The 23,090-nt window shown below is 39.1% G+C and overlaps 1 protein-coding gene across 5 annotated transcripts in view; it reads left to right on the top strand.

Moving 5' to 3' along the window:
* The window catches only part of LOC136886106 (rhomboid-related protein 3), a 49,473-nt gene that overhangs the window by 13,103 nt on the left and 13,280 nt on the right, over positions 1 to 23,090 (top strand). For 2 of the 5 annotated variants that reach the window (XM_067158843.2, XM_068230567.1), the window contains exons 1-6: positions 2,053 to 2,168; positions 9,331 to 9,519; positions 11,027 to 11,212; positions 13,376 to 13,549; positions 19,773 to 19,909; positions 22,459 to 22,672. In XM_067158843.2, coding sequence (XP_067014944.2) covers positions 2,073 to 2,168; positions 9,331 to 9,519; positions 11,027 to 11,212; positions 13,376 to 13,549; positions 19,773 to 19,909; positions 22,459 to 22,672 — 996 coding nt within the window. In that variant the 5' untranslated portion in view covers positions 2,053 to 2,072. Of the gene's footprint in view, positions 1 to 1,774; positions 1,949 to 2,052; positions 2,169 to 9,330; positions 9,520 to 11,026; positions 11,213 to 13,375; positions 13,550 to 19,772; positions 19,910 to 22,458; positions 22,673 to 23,090 lie in introns of those variants that run through there. The other 3 variants (XM_067158846.2, XM_067158844.2, XM_067158845.2) reach the window with 3 other exon arrangements.

The raw sequence follows: 23,090 nt of genomic DNA, 5'->3' as shown, positions 1-23,090 counted from the left end.
GTGAGGACGTTCCTATTAGCGAAACTCACAAGCTCAATTTCATCCCGTGCACCATCATACTGTCCGGTTTAGGCTGAGTGAACCTCAGGGCCATGTGCACCTCAGGAAGCAGAAATCGACTTCCTGACATCCTTCCGGGTGAACTAAGCACGTCTTTACTACCTTGGCCAGACAGTCCCTTTCCTTCATGGGTGGTGCCGTACCCGTTATAAACAGTCAGATATGATTGGGGAGGGATGCAAGATTTTCTGCATGTCATTACACTCGGCGACCTGAACGGCCACGTTCGACATACCTCCAGGGACTAACCTGAATGGGTTTTTGAACAAGAAGTGACCAGGCAGAGGAGATTCTGCAGCTCACATTAGGACACAACAGGGAACACTTACTTTCAGAAGTAGGACAAACATCTTGTCAAATATAAGGTCAAAAACTGATCCCAGCTTCAAGGAGGAGTGAATGAAAGCACCCAGATTGATTACATCCTGATTATAAGCTATGCATTTCATTTTTGTTCCATATTGAAGTGCAATTATAATAAATAAATTGACAAGAGGGTCAATACAGTATATCAAGTAGATAAGTGTTGGGACTAGTTTCAGCCACTTAGTGACCATCTTCAGACAAACAAGAACTATGATAAGTAAAATGTATGTATACCTGCTAGTGGCTTTACGTCGCACCGACACAGACAGGTCTTATGGCGATGATGGGACAGGAAAGGCCTAGGAATGGGAAGGAAGCGGCCGTGGCCTTAATTAAGGTATGGCCCCAGCATTTGCATGGTGTGAAAATGGGAAACCACGGAAAACCATCTTCAGGGCTGCCAACAGTGGGGTTCGAAACCCCTATCTCCCGGATGCGAGCTCACAGCTGCGCGCTCCTTACCGCACGGCCAACTCCCCGGTCATATGTTTACCAGACAAAGATAATGTTACACAAATAATTATAACATTAAAATACATACAATTACAAAAATTATGGTTACGATCTTCTTGTCATAATATAATGTCTTTAAGTTGAAATAGGAACTCAGGAAAAGAAGTAAATCTGGAAATGATAGCCAGAATTAGGAATGAATAAACGAACAGAAAAGAAATTAAAAAGGAGAAAAATTATTTATGAGACTCACCTCTATAGTGAAATGTACAGTGGAATGTCTTATGTAGAACAAACACTGACTTGCTGTAACAAAGGAGTAGGTAGGGTGAAGGGGGGAGGGGATAAAGAAGGGAGAGGAAGGGAAGGGGGTATGGGGAGGGAAGGCAGGGGAGGGAGGGGGCGAAGAGGTGTCTAAGATGGGGCTGAAGGATGCGGAAAGAAAGACTGCTGCTGAGAGGAAAATTTAAGAGATTATAAAAGAAAGAATTATTTTTATCTGAGGTATGATTACTAAAGATCGGAATTATTATATTTTTTTTTAAATGCTATTTGTTCGGGGCGCCAACCTATAAAGATCCTTTGCCCCTACTTGCACTATATGTTATGAACCTGCATGTAATTGGAATTGCGGAAGTGTAGAGTGTTGAATGTGAGTAAAGGAACGTTAAGGATGGCAGAAACACCCAGTCCCCAGGCCAGGGATATTAATCATTTACGATTAAAAACCCCTGACCTGGCCGGGAATCGAACCCGGGGCCGCCGAGTGTCAGGCGGACGCGTTACCCCCCTACACTGCGGGACCGGATGAGATAGGAATTAAAAGGTCAAATAAAATGTTTGATTTATCTGAAATTTCACTTAGATGGAAGTCAGGATTGAAAAACTGTTCCAGATGGATAAAACAATCAGGTCATGAATTTCAGCTCCTGGTACACCCTCAGACCACATTACGGAACACTGTTCTTCCTAGGTGCAAACAGATAGTGACATGGCCATCTTTACGTCACAACAGCGCAAGCTGTACTGATCTGCCACAGACGTAGACAACGCTTCCATCTAGCGGCTGGTGAGCACACAACGCCATACAGACAATTAGAGCAAAATTACAGTACTTATTGACTTGCCTAACTACATCACTTGTTTGTTCCTTTACATTAATAATATTATTATTGTATGTATCTACAATTCTTATGTATATATTTTTTATGAAAATTAAAACATCTGTTTTGTTCTCAATTTCTTTCATGTCGTGCAACAATGGAACGGAAAAGCGGAGAGATCCCAACGTGAGTATTTCATCTGTTGGATGGTGGAGGTGTATGTGCTTCTGACTAGTACTGTACACAGTAGCTCATCCTACCCACGTCTCACTCAACCTTATGGAGGCCTGGTTGCAACACAAATCCTGGGGTTTTTGCTCAATTTGCTCATCACCACGGTTTCTGTAGAAATACTGTTTGAAGATGTTGGTCTTTCTCTTTTACCATGCTTGTCATAATGTGACTCGTAACTAGGTTTCACTGGCTTCATCTTTAGGGGTAATGGTAAAAAAAGTAAACAAAATAAAACCAGTAATTGTTATAATCGACACATTAACACGACGTTAATGCTCACAGCATTAATAATGGAAAAAAAAAAAAAAAACACAGAGAACAATACTACAATATTTAGGTCAGATACAAAAATGTAGATGATGTTTAAGGTCATGCTACCGAGACCCATGGGGCCAGTGCAGAGTGCTCTGAAGGAGACGAAAGCTATTTTGTTTGTAACATCTGTTTTCTTTGTGTAGCATTCACCAAAAACTTAGATGCAACTTGTATTTACACTGAGTGGCCAAAAGTCATGGGAAGACACTGAATGTGATGTTAATAACGAGTCACTCCTCAAAACGGCAGCAAGACGGCGAGGAGGGATCTGGACGCACGCATCTTGCACTGCTACCCACAATTAGTCTGTATAGTTGGTGCGGGGTTCATGGAGCGTACACCAGCATCAACAGCATCCCATAAAAACTCGATATAACTGGAATCGGGATTCATTGGACCATACCACACGCCGCCACTATTCCCTGGTACACTGTTGATGTTCGCGGGCCCATGCACATCGGTGAGATTTGTGTCGAGGTGTCAGCAAAGCGACACGAGTTGGTCGTGCGGTTGAGTTGCCTCCTTAGTCCTGCTAGAAATGGGTTCCTGACTCCCAACATTCAAGTGGGCGGTGAACGGACTCACAGTAGCCCGTCGAGCGCCCAGTATGGTTGTGCGGAGGTGACGTGATGTTCGTTCGTTAGCCACCTGGGGTCTTCCCGTGTGGAGGATTACGCGAATGGTGCAGTCTCTCTGTAATATTGAAGGTCCACCCTCGAGACTGACCTCGGAAACCCGAATTCACGTGTACTCTCCGCAATGCTATGAGCCGTGCGCCGATGATCATCCTGCGTTCAAAGTCTGTTAACTCACGACTTGATGCCATCTTCACGACACTGGCATCTGTGATAGACTGCTCAGCTACGCCGCAATTACCTGCAACACTCGGGGGTCATATACATCACATTTTCTAATGGGACACCCCTTCCCATGACTTTCGGCCCTCAGTGTACATTTAAGCTTGACATTAAACTACAGAATTTGAGAGAGAGAGAGAGAGAGAGAGAGAGAGTGTGTGCGTGTATGCACAAAGTCCAAACCCGACTTGCAATGGCACAGGTTTAATCCAAACTGTGGTTTAAAACTATGCTGCATAAAAAGTAAACTAATGCTAAATAATGTTTCAATTTGAAAAAAAAAAAAAAAGGAGAATATCTCGATTATTATTTCTCATAGATTAAAAACAGATTGAACATAAAAGATCGGAAATCTTCTTTTTGCACAGTTTTTCAATACAAGAAATATTAATGGAGAAATTTGACATGGCCCTTTTAATGCCCCCACGGCAGTGTATCCTGGTCAAACAATATCTACCATACTCTGGATATACTTGTACTTCATACGGAATTTCATAAAACTTTCTCTGTATGATGTAACAAACAAACAATCACTCAGCTCAACCTTATATCAAGTTCGACAGAGGAAGTCTCAATGAGCTCATATTGAAACCTACTTTAAAAGTGTACTGAAATAATGTACGTTCTGTAAGAAGCTCACTTACCAAAAATTAGCTGCTAAATTTCAACTGGGAAGTTCCCAAAATCCAAACCAGAATCTCGAGAAACATAGTAGCGTTGCTCCAGATGTTCAACAGTCCCAGAGTCTGCCGATTGAGCTAACACATCTCCAGGCCTTTGCATTCAGTTCTGTTGCATTAGAACCATTACATGTTAGTTTTTTCCCTTTTCTCGAGACAAAGAAAGTGCAATTTAACGTGGCAGGTTTGATCTTCAAACACCAATATATTCGTTTCCGTTGGATGCGTCGTGACAATTGTTTATGGTATAAGCAGACACGTACTGTTTCAGCTTTATCGAGAAAACAACTTGAGACTCATGAACGGTGTTTGGTTTATGGAGGTCACACAGATGCCACACCACAACAATATTTGATAATTGTTAATTAACTTAATATTAATACATGAATCTTTACAGGACAAAACTGAACATAACATGAATGATATTCATCTTCGAACTTTTAATGTGTTTTATTATATCGCTTGTAACCAGTTTTATCTTAGGGCATACTTTTTTAAATAAGGCCTTTTACATGCAACTGATTTTAAAATGTAAGCTGAAGAGGAGAATATTAATACGTATATATATATATATTTATGTATTTGATGTATTAGTAAATATACTAGATTTTGAAGAATTGTATTGACAAGATGCACCATTAAATAACTAATAACAGTGATGTTCTCCCTGTCGTTCCAAACTGTACAAATTCTTGAATGTGATACACCCGATTGCTCTGTAATGCCAATGTTAGTTTCCCCATTTTAAAATCTTCAATATTAAACACTTTTTCTTCTTTTTGCAACATTTTCAAAGCAATGCTTGCCTTGACTGTTTCACAGACAGACTGATTCAAAATCAACACTCCACTGAAAACAAGAGTTTGAAAATAATGTTTACATTGTTGTCAGCAATCAACAAACAAACAAACAAAAATCAACACTGGACGTTGGAAACATTTCTCCAAAAATATGCTGTTTTATATCATATGTCGTAATAAGCAATACTTTAAAAGTACAGTGTTTATATAGGATTAAGATTGGGCCGTTAGATTTTGCCATTATATTAAATATGTCCTTAAAAGTGATGTCGCAATAAATGGTTTCGTCTGCAGTTGAATATGAGCTTGTTGCCAGTTCCCTTGTCTGAAACAGGAAAGACAAATTATAATTTAATTTGTAGTACAGACAGGTAAGATACGCAATTCTTGGGATAAATCGCACCTTTGAAGCTCCATAAAAAACGATCTGATACTGGCGCAAGTCGAAGCAATGTTAGATTCAGCTAGGGACCTCACGGCTCCTTCTGCTCTGTGAAACCTGACTTCATAGACGGTTCAGTGTCTTACAATTTGTGGCCATGCAGACTCTCAGTTTGTTTCCATAATTCAGGTCATCTTTCAAGTGGAACAGTTCAGTAGAGATTTTAATTTCCTATGGTTACATAATGGCAGCTCCTTCTCATCTCATGTTGGAGGGGTTCGTCTGAGGCAACTGCAATCATTCTAACTCTCCACGGTGCTATGGCATTTCTGTCTGTGCTCATACATTTCTTTCATTAAGCAAACCAATATACATATATTCATTGAGAACTCTAACGACTTAAAACAGTCCACCTTTTCAATACAAAATTGTTATAGTTTATTACAACATATATTTACATTTGGAACTAGTTTCGACGCTGTTTGGCGTCATCTTCAGCCAGAATGTGGGAAATAGGCTAGCATGTAGACATTTATATTACACAAGGCGTTATATTAAACAATACACATCTTGCAAGGAGATAAAAACAGGGACAAATATAGAAACAAATGAATCGTTGAGAAATCGTAAGATGTGTATTGTTGAATGTAACACCTTGTGTAAAAAATTGGGTTAAATGAAGAAGTTATATCATGTTCAAGATCATGCCTTCACGTCTCTGCACAATATTTAAAATGAAATTTACCGTTGGTCTTTATAGCTATTGTTGAGAGTGAAGGAGAATTTCCTGTTGTGTGTATTTATCAGGAACTCAAGGGAAACTTCATTAGTTAGTCGGAACACAGAAAAAATGATGAACTCTTCTCAGAAGAACTCTTAAGGTTTCACTTTACTTTTTCCTGCCTGCTGGCTCTTCAGAAATGTGTGCGCATGCGTTTTGTATTCAGGAATCATTCAAGGCGAATATTTTCGCACTACAAGATGTGTGGTTAAGGTTATTTTTAATATGTATAACTTTTGCTTTCTCAACGATTCATTTGTTTCTATATTTGTCCCTATTTTTATCTCCTTGCAAGATGTGTATTGTTTAATATAATGCCTTGTGTAATATAAATGTCTACATGCTAGCCTATTTCCCACATTGTGGCTGAAGATGACGCCAAACAGCGTCGAAACTAGTTCCAAATGTAAATATATGTTGTAATAAACTATAACAATTTTGTCTTGAAAAGGTGGACCGTTTTAAGTTTCCTATCTTCCATTCTCAGTTCAATACGGACAAAAATGAAATTCTTAGATTTAAACTCTAACGACTTTCCAGACATTTTAGACTGCCACAAGAACAAAGTTTTCCCTACATTAAAAAAATTAATAAATATAAATTTGAACATTTACATAGCTGCCTCTGTGGATGACTGGTAGAGCGTCAGCCTCTGGATCCCAAGGTAGCGGGTTCAAACCCAGTAGAGGTAGTTGGATTTTTGAAGGGCGGAAAAAAGTCCATTCGATACTCCATGTCGTACAATGTTGGCATGTAAAAGATCTCTGGTGACACGTTTGGTGTTTACCCGACGAAACTCATTAAATCTCAGCCGTAGACACCCAAGAGAGTTTTGATTTACTCAGGGGCCTAGAGTAAAATGGAATGTCAAAATTAAGGAGCAGACAGCCAGATGGCGTCAAATTGAAATGTCTGCACATGGTAGCTGAGGCCATACGATTATTATTATTATTATTATTATTATTATTAACATCATCTGACAAATAACTCTAAAAATTCAAAGATTAATACCACAATATATAGTAAACAACGTTAAACATTTGGAGATACAAAAAAACATTATAGAACAATATATTCGTTATTAGGACTGAATAGACAAACATCCTCGTAAAGTGGTGACTACCAAAAGATTGATTGTGGACTTCTGTAAGCCGAATCTGTTCGAGATATTCATGAAAACCTACCGTACTTATAGTGCCACATGTCCCTACCATTAAACCAAATACTTCCAGCTCTTCTAAGTGGTACTTTCCCCTGTAAAATTCAATTGTAGGTGTGTAGTAGACGTTCCTCTTTTCAAGCTTAACCTCTTCAGGCTGGCCGATGTGATGCTACTTTCCGACTGTGGGATCGATTATTTATCCTTTCTTGCTGGTGCTCCCGTCGTTGGTCATGCCGTGAATGTCTTTGTAAATGGTATAACCGTTTCCACAAAGCTTTTCGGCAATGAATGATCTTAATTTACGATGGCATGCATTTCTTAATGTATCACCATAAGCACAGTTTCCTAAGATGAGGCTCAGTGTTTCATTCTCTCTGCCACATCCGCGACGGAGGTTGTCCTCTCGATATCTCCCAGGGGTACTTTTAACTGTGGAAACATTAGTTGTCATTTTCACTGCCTCGCGTCATTCACTACGTGCAAGGCCTTGATGGTTCTCCAGTGTTATACAGCTCTACTCCTTGCCCCTTTTGAGGTAATTTACACCACTTAACAAATTCTCCTCCGCAGAGTTCACTGCGTATTTTACTTGTACCAGGTGTACGTGTTAGTATTTTCCGGTTTCACTAAGAGATGGCGCCAGTGAACAGTGCACAGCGTATGAATTTGACACATATGTCAGACATTAACCCACCAACACACACAAGTTGAGACCGCCAAACACTAGCGCCTGTGTTGTATTGTTCAGTGATCATGTCGACATTTGTGCCTGAAAAAGAACATCTGCGGCACACATTGCTTTTTTTATTTAATCAAAAGGAAAAGGCTGTGGAAAGTCATCGTTTGCTGGTAGAAACACATGCTGAACACGCTCCATCGATTAGAACGTGAGACATGGTTTCGACAATTTAAATGGGGTGATTTCAATGTGAAAGACAGTGTGTTCTGGTAGACCATTAAAGTCCAAAGACGAGCAATTGCAGACATTACTCGATGATGACCCAACAGCAATTGGAAGAAGCATTAAGTATATCACAACAAACAATCAGCAGGCGTTTACGACCAATGGGGAAGTTCAATAAACTGTGTCCCACACAATTTGAATGAACACCAAATGGAAAATCGCAAAGTCACTTGTGAAATGCTGCTTTAATGCCACAAAAAAATAATTTCTGTACCAAATTGTGATGGGGAATGAAAAATGGATTAATTTTGAAAACCCGAAATGGAGAAAATTGTGGCTGTCACCTGGCGAAGCCGATCCTTCAACACCAAGGCCAAATCGCTTCGGCAAGAAGACCACGCTTTGTGTCTGGTGGGACCAGAGTGGTATTGTGTATTATGAACTCTTGAAGCCCGGCAAAACCGTTAATGCACAACGCTATCCCCAACAAATGATTAAGTGAAATCGCACATTGATCGAAAGACAACCGGAATGGGCCAGAAGACATGGCAAAGTGATTTTGTTACACGAGAATCCTCTGTCTCACACAGGAAAACCAGTGAAAAACACCTTGAAATCACTTGGATGGGACATCCTTCTGCACCCAATGTACTCCCCCAACCTGGCGCCGTCTGACTATCTATCACCTCTTCGCATCAATGGGGCACGTGCTCACAGAGCAGAACTTCAGCAATTTCAAGGAGGTTGGAAAATGGCTCGACGAATGGACTACCGCAAAAGGCAAGCAGTTTTTCTGGCATGATATTCATGATATACGTGGAAGATGAGCGAAGTGTGTACAAGCCGATGGCCAATAAACAAACAATGAATTTCTCTTGAAAATTACGTGTTTTCTTTACCACAAACACACACCTGGTGTCAGGAAGACTGGTTTTCTGATTTACCGTAAGAGTAGGATTCAGAATGCGGAGTGTATTCAAGCAGTGGGGGGGTCCCTAGTTGCAAGTACGTAATCAAACACAGTCCTAGTGAGTGTGTTGCAGGCATTTATGTGCCGTACATTGACTTCCCATTCTTCTTCCAACAGTCCAAAGCATTTATAATTCTTTCCCGTGTACAATTTACAGTCTGGAAAATCTGTTGGTAACTGGTATATTTCTCTTGTTAAGAGATATTTCTCATTTCCCTCAAATTTACTTTGTGTTCCTTATTCAATCTCTGTTCAAATTCTAGGACTGGAGAACTATATTTCAAAGCTACGACCTTGACAACGACGGTGTTATATCACTGAGGGAACTGAAGGAAAGGATCCTCAGCGAGACGTACAAAAATGATATCCCGGAGGAAACAGTTTGCCGAATCATGCAGAAAATTGACCTAGATGGCAACGGTTACATTGATCTGAAAGAATTTGAAAGGCTGGTGAGTTCACAACTCCATTATACTGCATAAATGTATTTCTAATCGTTTGCTTGTGTTTACAATTTTTGAATTGTCTTTCACATTTCCATACACTTGTTTGTTTCTGCTTTCGGTGATACGGTGCCTCCTGTCAGCGTCGGGAGAAGGTAGAAAAATCAAAGAAGAATACCTTACAAGTATGAGTCAAAATTTATCATGAAAAGGAATGAAAAACATTTGCATGCCATCAAAATGTCAACAAGGATTTGAACGAAACCCTAAGCACCACACTCATTATGCATCCTCCAATCAAATCAAATTACGTACAAATTATACTGATGGGTGTATAAATGTCTTATTTTAAGCAATTATAACTATACTGAAAAAGAGAAAGCATTCAAGTTCAATGTGTCTCCTATAATATTAAATAGCATTTCTTCTTCTATCACTAATCTCCATGAAGCTCGTGGGTCGGGCAGTGGATCACTGGCCTCCATCTCAGCCTCTCCTTGTCCCGATTTGCTGTGACCCTTTACATAAGCTCACCGCACCCAAAACATCATCACTTTCATTTTTCCTTCCCTAATTTTCCTTTCCACTTTTATCATTAACTCGTCCATTATCAAAAGTGCCAGCACTTTCTTGTCTTAAACCAGTCTGTTCTCTCTCCTCCTACCTTGACACAACTGACATTCTCCCTCTCGACACCTTTTTTCTGTAAGGCTTTGAGACACAGTACAACTTCGTCAGATGCTACGTATACTCAGTGATTCTGTACGACACTGAAACATGGACTGTGAAATGTAACACCATTGAGAGATGTGGGTGTTCCAAAGGATGTTACGGACTGACAAGGAGGGAACAAATGTTGATGTGCACAATAGTGTACCTTGGGCATATTATGAGGAATGAAAAGTACAACCTGCAGGTCGCGGTCTTGGCTGAGGAACTGGACGTTTGTGGCCAACCTTCAGTAATGGAGAATACCTTCTTTCTGCACACACAATCATATGCTTTCTCAAAGTGCAAGAAGGCCATCGGTAGATCTTGTCTTTCTGCAAATATAACGTCTACCTTTTCTTCAAAACGCTAAATTACAACTCTATCAATCATTCTTCCTACTTTTTAGGCCTTGCCAGTCTCACACACATTGCCTATTAATTCTTCTTGTTCCAGTCCATGACGCTGTTTGCCTCCTCCCTCTTGTCAGTTGTCCACAGATTTTTCCTTTCAGTAAGACCTTGTATTTCTCCCGAGTAGGTAATCTCCCTTCCACTGGTTCCCTTTTACTGTTTGCTTTTCTCAATATGCTTTTGTTGGTGATAATTGAACCCAAGAGCTTCCGGCTGTTGAACTGAGCTCTGCTCTAACATTCAACCCCATAAACCATAATGTTCTACCATTTCCTGTCTAAGTTTTATATTGAGAGCATTTAATTTTCTTGTCATTTCACTACATTTCTTGATTTCCAGATCAGGGTTCAAGTGTTATGACATGCACCAAGGCTGTTTCTACCTGTATTTTCCAGCACTGGACGAGGGTGTTCAACTGGTACGATCGGGACGGAGACGGACTAATCTCGCCGGCGGAGTTATCTGGGATGATCCAGGAAGGAGAAGAGCGGCTAATCCCTAAAGCGACGGAGAAAAGGCTGGCGAAGATGGCTGATGGCAATGGGGACAATCGTCTGGACTTTGAAGAATTTTTGAAACTGGTTTGTTCTCCTCTCTTGCAGCTTGTCTTGTCAATGTCCACCTTGTTTGAAGTATTCATGAGCTCTTTACTCTTTATCACAATTTGCTCTACGTCGCTTCGACACAGATAGCTCTTATGGCGATGATGGGATAGGAAAGGCTTAGGAGTGGGAAGGTAGCGGACGTGGCCTTAACTGAGGTACAGCCCCTGCATTTGCTTGGTGTGAAAATGGGAAACCACGGAAAACAAACTTCGGGGCTGTCGATAGTGGACTTCGAACCCACTATCTCCCAAATGCAAGCTCACAGCTTCGCGACCCAAACTGCACAGCAACTTGTTTGGTTCTTTTCTCTTCTACCTGTGGGTAATCTAAGGGGTTTCTTCCCCCAGGTTCTTAAAAAAGTTGGGTTGAAGTGGGAAAACCTCCAAGAGAAACACGTTTCTTATATACACTCACCTTTTTAAGATGAAAGAATTTCTATTTAACTATATATCCATCTGTTCAATAATATACAACTGTTTTATTATAATAAATAGTCAATTTAATCTTAAATTAGGACACATGTCACTCCTTGTATGAACCATCTTCAGCTAACATAAAAAATATAAGTTCAAATTAAAAGAATACAAATACATTTAACGAATTAGTTTTTTTTTTTATCCTTTATACATGCAAATAGCAATTATTTTATAACATGTTTTAAAAATGGATCCATATGTTTCCTATGTGACTAATTGATTTTTAAGTTTTCTTTGTTCAGAAATGTATATAATGTACACATCTCACCACTTAAAACAGGCAGCTAAAGAACTTATCACGATCTTTAAAATCAGAGTATATTTAACATTCGTAGGACGGTCTCTTTCATTTCCTATGCCGCACATACACAATAGTGCTATCATCTCTTCAACCCCAATCTTGAACGTGATATTCGCTGGCGGCTGGACACCATGGCAGAGACCTTACAGCTCTAGGACTGTCTTGTGAATGTCCAGCTCATTTGTTCAACACTTGCAGATATTCATCCATTACTATTGTTTACCCGCACCTTTCCAAGCATCAACTTCTTTCAGCAGTGCGTGTTTGCTTTTCTATGAGACAGCGGCAGAGCTTCAGTGCTCCGTGTGTAGCTGGCAAAAGTGACACACATGACAGTCCTTTGACGTTGGGATGGTTTGGACCTTGCGTTGTCACCGCGCAAGTTGGTGGGATTAACCTCCCGCCTCATCTCGCCTTGCCTCCTTACCCGCACTCGACCAAGGTTAACACTGGTACTCTGTCATTCGGGAGATGGTGTGTCCCGATCCCCCTGTCGGTTGCTGTGAAGATGATTTTCCGTGGTTTCCCATTTTCACAGAGGCAAATGCTGGGGCTGTACCTTAATTAAGGCCAACGCTGCTTTCTTTCCACTCCTAGGCCTTTCCTACTGCATCGTCGCTATAACACCTATCTGTGTCGGTGTGACGTAAATCCAATTGTGTAAAAAAAAAATTACCGTTGGTGTGAGTCCAGCTGGCTAGTTAGTTCATTAACCCTCTGCCACCACGCGCCCCTCCCTGGCTAGGTATTGTCTTAAAATTGTGTTGTAAGCTATAAAGGAGTTCTTAATGAGCATTCAAATAGCTGTCTATTAACTTGTTCCTTTTTCGAATAGTTAATAAATGTATTTACAGTATTCAAACATCAGTTCTGGCAGATTGAAGAACCCAACTGTTATTTTTTAAAAAGTTTTTGCTTCACTAATCATTCTGTTGCTCACCTTGCAATCCATTTTTCATAAGGATATCACAATTTTCCCTCAGTTATAATGTTTTGTGCTAGCATGTCTCTCACTTTGACAGCTGCATATGTGGAAACAGTAATCCAATTGAATGTCAACAAAGAAGATAGCTTTAGAAACAATGAGTTGCCATTCAAATAGATCTTGTGGCTGTCGTGGTGATTTGTTTTAAGAGGAAGTACAACTAGGTAATCATCAATAATCAGTGTTTGAAAAAATAAAGCGGAAAACAAATTTAAAAGAAAACAAAATTATTTATTCAATGAAGGAATTTTGAAATATAGTACAAAATTAAAAAAAAGTATTGTATTAAGCCAAAAAGTTCATTAACAAATCAAAAGGGAACGTGAGCTCCCTGAGTAACAAAACACTTGAAATTACATATCCTTGATATGTTGTAGGTGGAGATGAAGGAGTTCCGTGTCATAATGGGCGACATTCTGAACAAGTACGTGAGGTTGGTGGTGGTGCCGCGGTACAGGGAGAGCGACGAAGTGGACGGGCGACTGCATTACGAGCAGCAATACAGCTGCTGTCCTCCCAAACTTTGTATGGTGATCATCAGCATTGTCGAGGTACGTCAACTTGTTCCTTGCTAGCTGTGGTGCCATCTGCTCCAGCACTGAGGCAGCTCTTTTAACACAGTGTCCTCTTCTTCTTCTTTCGCATCTTCATTTCCCATTTCCAGTCTTCTGGATCAGGCTGCAAAACAAGGACATCCACAGTTTTCTCTCTCTTCACCACTCCCTTCCTTCCTCCAATATTTCTTCTACTTGTACTCCTCTCTTCTCTACACTCTCCTCCTCCTATCATTTTCTCTGTAAATACCTCTCATCATGTGTTCATATCATTTCAGCTCACTGGTCTCTATCTTCTCTTGCAGGTTAGGGAATACAATTCTTTCTCTGATTTCTATGTTTCTGATTTTATCCTTTAGTGTCTTGCCAATATTATTCCTCTAAGGAATTTCATCTCCACTGCCTTCATCATGTCATGTTGTCCATGTGCCTGACGCATATGTCAAAATCAGTGTGTAATACATTGTTTGTCCAACCCTTGTCCCGTTTCTCTATGGGTCGGATATGAGGCGAGATGAATCTGCCGTGGTGGGTTTTTATGACCGCATGCCCTTCCTGATGTCAACCTCATCCGAGGAGTTAATGAGATGAAGTGAATAACGTGATACATTATAGTAGGAAGGGAGAGGGTGAAACCCAGTGCCAGCACATAGCCTACTCCTGTCGAATAGCACTAAGGGGTCTGCTCAAGGCTTAACATTTCCATCCGACGGACGAATCACCATCAACAGAGTCATATGCCCTCACTCCATATGAGCACTGCGGAGAGGTTTGGAATTTAATCCATGCTTTTGGCACGCAATCTAGTGATTAGAAATTGTATAACACCACCTCTCCTACCAACATTTTAATGGTGAAAATTATTTCGACCAATGGGACTCGAACCGGGTAACCACGGTGTGAGACCGTTTAGACTTCAATGCCTTAACGATAATGGCCACCAGGCAGGCTTTGGTGTGTTAATACATTCAGTCCTGAATTTTCTCTGGGACGTCCCAGTTCCACACTATGACTAATACAGTCTCTATACAAATGCTGAGTTGCTTTCAAACTTCAAACTGTCTATTTTTGTAGCAGTAGCCCCCCTCCCCCCCACTCCTCTTCTTCCTGCAAAGAGCTGTCTTAATCTAAAGTAAAGTGAACTTTCAGCTTACCAAGCCATATCAAGTACAAGAGATGTTAGGGAGAGAAGTAAATAGTCAACTATACACGGGTGGGAACCAGCCTTACCTCGTTGCCTGACATGAAAAAGAGGATACTTTTGAAAAATGATATAAATTATCATAAGATTTTTACTTCAAGAAAGGAGTGTATAGTTGCTACAATATGATACAATGTTAATATTTTGCCTGTGTTCAATATATTAGTTGTTTTAAGATCTTCGCTAATTGGCTGATGATGACACTTGAAATGTGTTGAAACCGGTCCCAATAAACAGGTTGTAACTACTTTTTACTACGGAGTATTGAAAGGTGGATCCTTCCCTATAATATTGTACATCTTCTTAAGTTCCTCGCATTTCATATTCTATCAGACTTAATCATTATAAAATAATAATTCACCTCTCATATAGATAACATTATGTCTATCGGGTCAATTGTATCTAACAACCTACACAATACCATGCATGCTAAAAACATTGCTCTTAAAGTTAAAGCTGCAGATGATTTAAATCTCAAAATAAACAAATTAATGTTTTGTTTTTCCCTGGTCACATTCATCAGATGATCCTATTTTACTCAACAATTTTTTATCCCTTTCACATATTGATAAAACTGTTAATGAGACATATCTTCAAATTTGTACTGAAGAATTAAAACTTCTTACCAGGATCACCAGATGTTATCTTATTTGTTTCTTTGGGCCACCATGGTCACATTATAGAAAGCACCCTCTTGACACAGCCATTATGAGGTGCAACTAGACAAGTTTCAGTAATTCTGGGTGATTAATAGCATTAATAGCATGGTTTTAATTTGTTTTGTGCAATATCGACCATCTGTGACATCTAGTGGGTAGAGTCTTACTTCGGTTATTATTTTCTGTTTCCAGTATTCAACTTTTTCGATTTTTAGCAAACTTTGAAAACCCAGAGTTCTTAATCTGAATGAAAAGAAAACCCAGTCGGATGCCGTTTTAAAAACAACATATGGTAACCCTGGTGGGAATAGTGGACTTTCTGTCTGATGCTCTCCCCTTTGATCTACAATGATTTCATGACTGCATAATACTTAAAATAACACAAGAATGTGCCATCAATAATAATAATAATAATAATAATAATAATAATGACAACAAAGCACCATGCGAAGATGGAATAAACACAGAAAAGTTGAAATTACGTGATGACAAATTGGCCCTGATCCTCCACGAAATAATTACAGGACATCTGGTGTACTGAGAAAATCCCCAAACAATGGAAGTGTGCACTAATTCCCCCACTTCATAAGAAATGGGACAAATCACTTATGGACAACTACAGAGGAATTTCTCTACTGTTGATGATCTATGAAATCCTCTCTAAAGTCCTGCTTAATCTGTTGGAAGAACAAACTGAGCACTTAACTGGTGAATATCAGGCATTCGAAAAGGGAGATTGTCTGTAGAGCAAATTTTCAACCATAAAACCATTTTTCAAATTCGAAAAAGCAAACAAATAGTAGTCACATTTATTGACTTCAAAGAGGTAGACGATTCCATAGACCGACATACAGTGTTTAATGTCCTAGAGGAATTCCAAGTTGACAAGAAAACAAGGGAACTGATCAAGCAAACACTGACCGACACAACATTGAAAGTAAAATGTTTAGGAGAAATTTCTGAACCATTTGAATCAAAACAGGAATCAGACAAGGGGATGGATTATCTCCATTAATGTTTAATTTAGTTCTGGAAAAAGTGATTAGGATACGGCAAAATGAAACTAAAGGTATAAATATTGGTAGATGTATCCAAAACAAATTTCGCCTTAATTGCCTAGCATTTGCTGAGACACTGCTCTCCTATCCAACAACAAACAGGAAGCAATCCAGTCTGTAGAAATAGCAGCCAGAACAAGACAAAGTATATGGAAGGGACTAGATCAGTGAACTATTGATCATCAAATGTGGAAATATCACTCAAGTAGACAAATTTAAGTATCTAGATGAAATTATTGAACCAGCAGGGATAAATCAGCAAGCTAACAAAGAATTGCAGAACTTCAAAGAGCATACAAAATTACTTGGAACAGATACAATAAAAACTATATTAAAAAATTTGAAAAATTTGGAACATAAAAAAAAAAGGTTATAAAATATGACCTTATGCCAGATCGAAACATGTCTGTCTAAAATTCCACCTTTATTGGATGTAATATTGATTATTTGACCACGAGGATAATCAACACCATTTTGTACAGTTTGTAAGAAGCTTGTAAGATCTCATTTTGTTCAAATTCAAAAGCAGCACAATATTTCTCATCAGAACATTTAACAGAATGATAAATTATAATAAATCTTGCATCTTGTTGAAAATCCCTTCCATATTGTTTAATTTTGAAGAAATTTGAAATACTGTAACAGGACTATTTACATGAGTACCCCTAATAGTATCCACATCTTGGTTATTATATAATTCAGCAAAGTGGCAGACGAATTTGGAATTTGTGAATAAATCTGAGGAAGGCAGCAGCAGAAATGGCATGAACTATGTTTGAATTCTGGGAAGAAATGTTACCTATTTCAAATGTGGAAAACCATTGTTACATTCTCATCCTGCTTGTGTCATCCCTGCCCAATTTCTATTGTGGAAAATATTTCCTAAAATTGCCTTTTTGTTTAAATATGTGAAAATCTCAGAATTTTGGACTGGTCTGGGCCCACCCACTGAAAATGCCACTGAATCCCATTTAAGTGAAATTTGTAGTTTTTGGAACCAGAGTAGAACCTCATTAATCCAGACCTCACTTAATCCAGACAGCCATTTAATAGTAAACTACATAGATGCAATTACAGTATAAAGCTGAGTTACAAACACAATGTTGTAAACTACGCAGGAGGAGATCGTTGAAAGTGTGACTGCTGCACAAAGCTCTGAAAATATGACCAGGATGAAGCAGGTGATATTAACCTTAACCCATTAGTGTATAACATTTTTTTGTTTTATTTCATTGTATCTATACATTTCTACTCTTAATACTTGCACAAACATGTTCCAACTATCAGAAAGTTTCCACTACAGACTTATCACAATACTGTGTACGCTATCTACGTTTATGTATCCACAGAAACTGGCCCACTCTTCACATGCCACTTAAACAGCTTTCATTGTGATACAGACACTTTGCATTTTTTTTTTTTACGTTGGATCACCTTGATGCACCCCTTTATCTCCATCTGTTTTTAGTTCGTACCAGCAGTGATAACACAGTTGTCATTTTAGCGCGTCACTGATGCACCACCAAAACTCCTGTAGTCACATGATTCCCTTCTTATTTTTCTTGTCTGCCTTTGTTTGAAGGGGACACTTCTCTGTCTAGTTTTCTTGAAATGTCTCTGTTGCGCTCCTTCCCTCTGAAGCCAGATGTTTTACCAATTTCAGGAATGTAAAGTACTTGTCGAAGAATATTATTCGCCCCCAGTTTGATTCAGTTCCACCTGCATCAATGAGAGGTAGGACTAGACTACACTTCCACCAAGTTCAAATTCTTTCAGCCTTTCATTTTAAATTGTTGTATTCACTTGGAAAGGTGGAAAGGTTTCCCATAGCCACTGGCAGAGAGAATTCTAGAAGAATTTCACAATTTTGGGCATCATCTGGTGTGTATGTGTGGGGGGAGGGGGGTTGGGATGGGGGAGGAGGGGACAGGAATACAGTCAGTCACCAAATAAGATGTAGATTGTGATCTTGTCCACTTTGGAGTTGCTTCTTGTGTGTTACAATTCGACCTACTATGGATTTTGAATTTTCTATCAGGGATATTGGAAACAGAGGTACTGGCTCAATCTTATGGATGACTATTTTCATATGCCAGCTTCCTTTTCCATGGTTTTCTGATTTTTCAGTTCCATCTGTAGAACTTCCAGTAATATTTTGACTACCACAGGAGCTAGCCTTCCCTTTTTCTTATTCTTTGAAGCAATTTGCCCTTCATATTTACTCAGAAGTAGGTTTGTACCAAGGTAATTTAGATTACCCTCATACTCACCTGTCATTATCATCAACCGTTTGATGTGCTGCTCCTCTCCAAATGTCGGTTCTTCCTCCAAAACTTCCAATATTTCACTCACCATCAAACTAGTAAGGGAATACCAATATTTGAGACAGTAGGACTCCCCGTGCATAGCGTCTGATTTTCAGGACAGCTATATTTACAAGCCTCTGTGACGTCAATAATAAGACAGAATTGACATATTTGTGTGTTGGTAGATTCATAGGACTGTCAACAATATAAACCGTTCCAAAGTTTACAATTATCGGAAATATTTGTTTATTCAAAAATAAAAATCTCACCTGTTGCTCAAAACTCTGTTCTATCTTACCGCCATGCTCGCAATAAGTGTGATTCAGCAATGAATGGTAAGAATGAAGAATGATGTATTCTTGGTTCTTGTTAGCTACAGCCTTTCTGAGCACAAGGAAGTATCATGGGCTTAAAGCCATGCATAAATATCACACATTTCATTTTTTAATGACGTCCGATTTTTCAGACGCTATGCACTAAGGAGTTAATCCAAAACTTGGTGAAATTAAAGAACATCTAAACACCGTCATTAAATACGTTGATGATAACAACGATGAAAACATGTCTGCATATTACAAAGGCATCTGCACGAGTTAATTATTAAAGAAAGTAATGTCAAAGGAAGACGAGAAAAGATCAGCATGTCGAGTGTGGTCAATGAAGGTGTGCCTTGATTGCCATATTATACTGCACTAGAGCCAAATACTGTATTGCATTATGAAATAACCTTTGTATTTCTTAAATTTAAAATACTGTACAAGTTATTTTTAGTGAACAGAGTATTGTACCTTGGCTCATATCATAAGTTATTTTGTTTAATCTGGACAACCTAGAATCTCAATTAGTTTGGATTAATGAGGTTCTACTGTATAAACATTTGAAACTTATGAAATATTAGCGAGTGGAAATTGCATCTCCCTTCTCTTGTTGAGTTTTTCAGACTGATCAAGCCTTAAAGACTCTCATATCCCATGACCCGTGTGTTTTTCTCTTCAGGCAGCCTTGTTCGCCTGGGATGCCTTCAAGGACGGTAAGACCGACGGTAACGGGCCTGTCGCTACGGCTCTGCTCTATGATCCCAAGAGACGATACGAAGGGTGGAGATATCTGACCTATATGTTCGTCCACGCCGGGTAAGAATGAGCTCTGCTACTTATGACCCGTGCTGCAGTCACTGTTATAAATATATCCCTTAGTCTATGCACAAATCAAATCAATATGAATGAATGAGGTCTCAATTGCAACAAATTTAGATAATGCTGTGTTTTCATAAACATTTGGGGCAAAACTAATAGAAGAAGAAAACCCTGCCAAAAATACGTTCCTTTGTTCCACACTGTTTATCTAAGACTTAACTGAATCCGAGTTTTAAGGGAATGGGTGCAGTTCGAGAAAGGAACAAGATTGTAGTGGTTGTTGACATATGTTGTTAGAAATAAGATACCCCTTTCATTATAAGTATAATGCTTCTTATTTTCTTACACCCCTCTCAAAATGAAGTTGTAATAGTTCTCAGATACAGTGGCAGTGAATTTGAAGAACGTGTAAAGTTGCAAGCATGGTGTTTCTGAAAGAAGTTTCCCCACTGGTGCTGTTGAATGGTGCGAGTACTATGTCTATCAATAATCAATTAACTACAAGAACGTCAAGTTTTATTATTATGTGCTATTACGTCGCACCGACACAGACAGGTCTCATGGCAATGATGGGTCAGGAAAGGGCTAGGAGCGGGAAGGAAGCGGCTGTGGCCTTAATTAAGGTACAGCCCCAGCACTTGTGTGCTGTGAAATGGGAAAGCATGGAAAACCATCTTCAGGGCTGTAGACAGTGGGGTTCGAACCTACTATCTCCCGAATGCAACCTCACAGCTACGTGACCCTAACCACACGGCCACTTGCTATGTGATATCATGTTTTTAACGAGAACTATTTTAGATGTGATCTAACAAGTGTCACATCCAGCATCAACAACAATAATTACTTGCGACTGTCAGTCGCTATATATAATCAGATCCCTCACAATACTGGATATTTATTGAACAACTAGCAGAAGTACCCATTCTTCGTACGGGTTATCAGAAACTGGCTTTAGTGACTTCATTAGATATTTATATTACTGGTGTATTTACTTACGTACGTAGAAATTATCTGTCATGTTTGAAATTATAGAGTAATAAGTATACTTCCGCTAGATAGTACCACAAATATAAATATTATTGAATGTACTTATTTGATCTGACATTTTGTAACTATTACAAATGTGTACCAATTTTGGGTGGCAAATCTCGCTGCTGAAGAATACTTGAGCTGACGTTGCCATGGTTACAGCCGGTCATTTCTTTATCGGATTCCTAGAGCAGGGGTAGTGTGGTGCCAATATCTATAACAGTTGGTTTTAGGACCCGTAGGGCTTACTGAGTTTTGTTCTTTGCGTCAAGGTGCTTAAAATGAGCTTTGTCTCATCCCCGTACGACAAATTTGACATTTCGCTTATTCCCCCCACCTGCTGCCTCCCTCTGATAGTTTTGAAAATTTAAAAGTAGCCTAAGTTACTCCTTATACCATCAGCTATCTGCCAGTGAAAGTCCCATCAAAATCGGAGCAACCGTTTCGGAGATTAGTTGGAACAGACAGACAGACAGATGAAATTTGTAATAACTGGTTTTTAGTTATAAGTACCATATATACTTTAATAAACACTTAGTAAACTGCTGTTATTTTGACATTGCAAACAGACACTTCAATTTTATTTATCTGTATAAATAGTGCTACTCAAATACAGTGTATAGCAATTTTTTTAAACACATGTCTTTTTTTTAAATGTGTATCTAAACAATGTTTTGGAATCTTCTGATAGCTGAAGATGTCTCAAAAATTGGGAAGAAACATTTACTAATTAGAATATAATTATGTTTCCATTTGTATTGTAAGGGTGAACTACACTCAATATTTGAGTCACCTAAAAGCAAAATGGATAAAGTCCACTCCAGCACATTTTGAGAAAATGGCAAAAAACCACTACCACCTTCCATTAAGGCAGTTGCTTACAAAAATTAAGCATAAAATCACAAAAAAATTCACTGATTATTAGAACAAGTAATAATACTCGTATTATTATTATTTAGACTGTATGGATTTTACTCATTTTGCTACTATTTATTAAAAGCACAAAATACAACAAGACATAATATCCATGTTTCTTTCACTATGGTTTATGAGTGCTTTGGGTAGACATTTAAACACACAGTTCAGGAGCTTCCTCTGTTGCACTGTAAAGTTCATTACCAAGATTTTCGTTGACGACTGATGACACTCCCAAGAGTCAAAGAAGTCAACGTAGAATTTCAGTGATGGGCTCAACTTCCAGTCAGAGCCAAAGTGCAATTCAAAGAACCTTTTCACATCTGACACTTTATTCTTGTTGACTGAAGTAGTGTTCTTTAGAACAGGTGAAGGGTTTATAGCCGACACATTCTTGTTAGTTTTCATCAGGGATCTGTAGGTTCCAGTTCTATGATAGTAAAACAGCTCCCCATCCACAAGGACCATGTGATGAGACGTTTTTAATCATCTGAAAAAGTAGCACTTGCAAGGCAATGTGCATTATGTTTTCATTAAAATTCTCAAATTTTGTTTTAAATCTGCCATGGTGGTCCAATAAAACACAGGACGTGTGTTTGCAGGTTCTTTCACCTGATCGTGAACCTCGTAATACAGATCTTGCTTGGAATACCGCTGGAGATGGTGCACCACTGGTGGAGGGTGCTCATCATCTACCTCGGTGGTGTGCTGTTCGGTTCGCTGGGCACGTCCATATCTGATCCTTACGTGAGGCTTGTAGGTGCTTCCGGCGGGGTCTACGCCCTCGTCACAGCACATCTTGCCTCCATCGTTATGGTAAGTATACTGGGAAGAAGTTAACTGCACCAACGTGATTTGAATTCATGGTCTTATACAGGAACTAACTGTTGTCTGATTATTATTATTATTATTATTATTATTATTATTATTATAATTATTTTCCCCCACAGTTTACGTCTCCATTGGAGCACTTTAATCAGTCATATACATTAAAGTCTAATAGTATAAAATAGACTCAGCTTTTCAGCTTCTTCTTCTTCTTCTTCTTCTTCTTCTTCGTCTTCTTCTTCTTCTTCTTCTTCTTCTTCTTCTTCTTCTTCTTCTTCTTCTTCTTCTTCACACTGTCGGACCTGGCTGCCCTTTGGTTGTCAGTAATGGTGTACTTCCTTCGTTCAAATGTTATGAGTTCGAATCACAAGAGTTTATTCCTTAGAATTCTCTTCTCTGCCTTCAA

The sequence above is a fragment of the Anabrus simplex genome, chromosome X, assembly GCF_040414725.1.
Source record: "Anabrus simplex isolate iqAnaSimp1 chromosome X, ASM4041472v1, whole genome shotgun sequence".
Taxonomy (NCBI): Eukaryota; Metazoa; Arthropoda; class Insecta; order Orthoptera; family Tettigoniidae; genus Anabrus; species Anabrus simplex.
The sequence above is the reverse complement of the archived record's forward strand: the minus strand, read 5'-3'. Positions and strand labels throughout refer to the sequence as shown.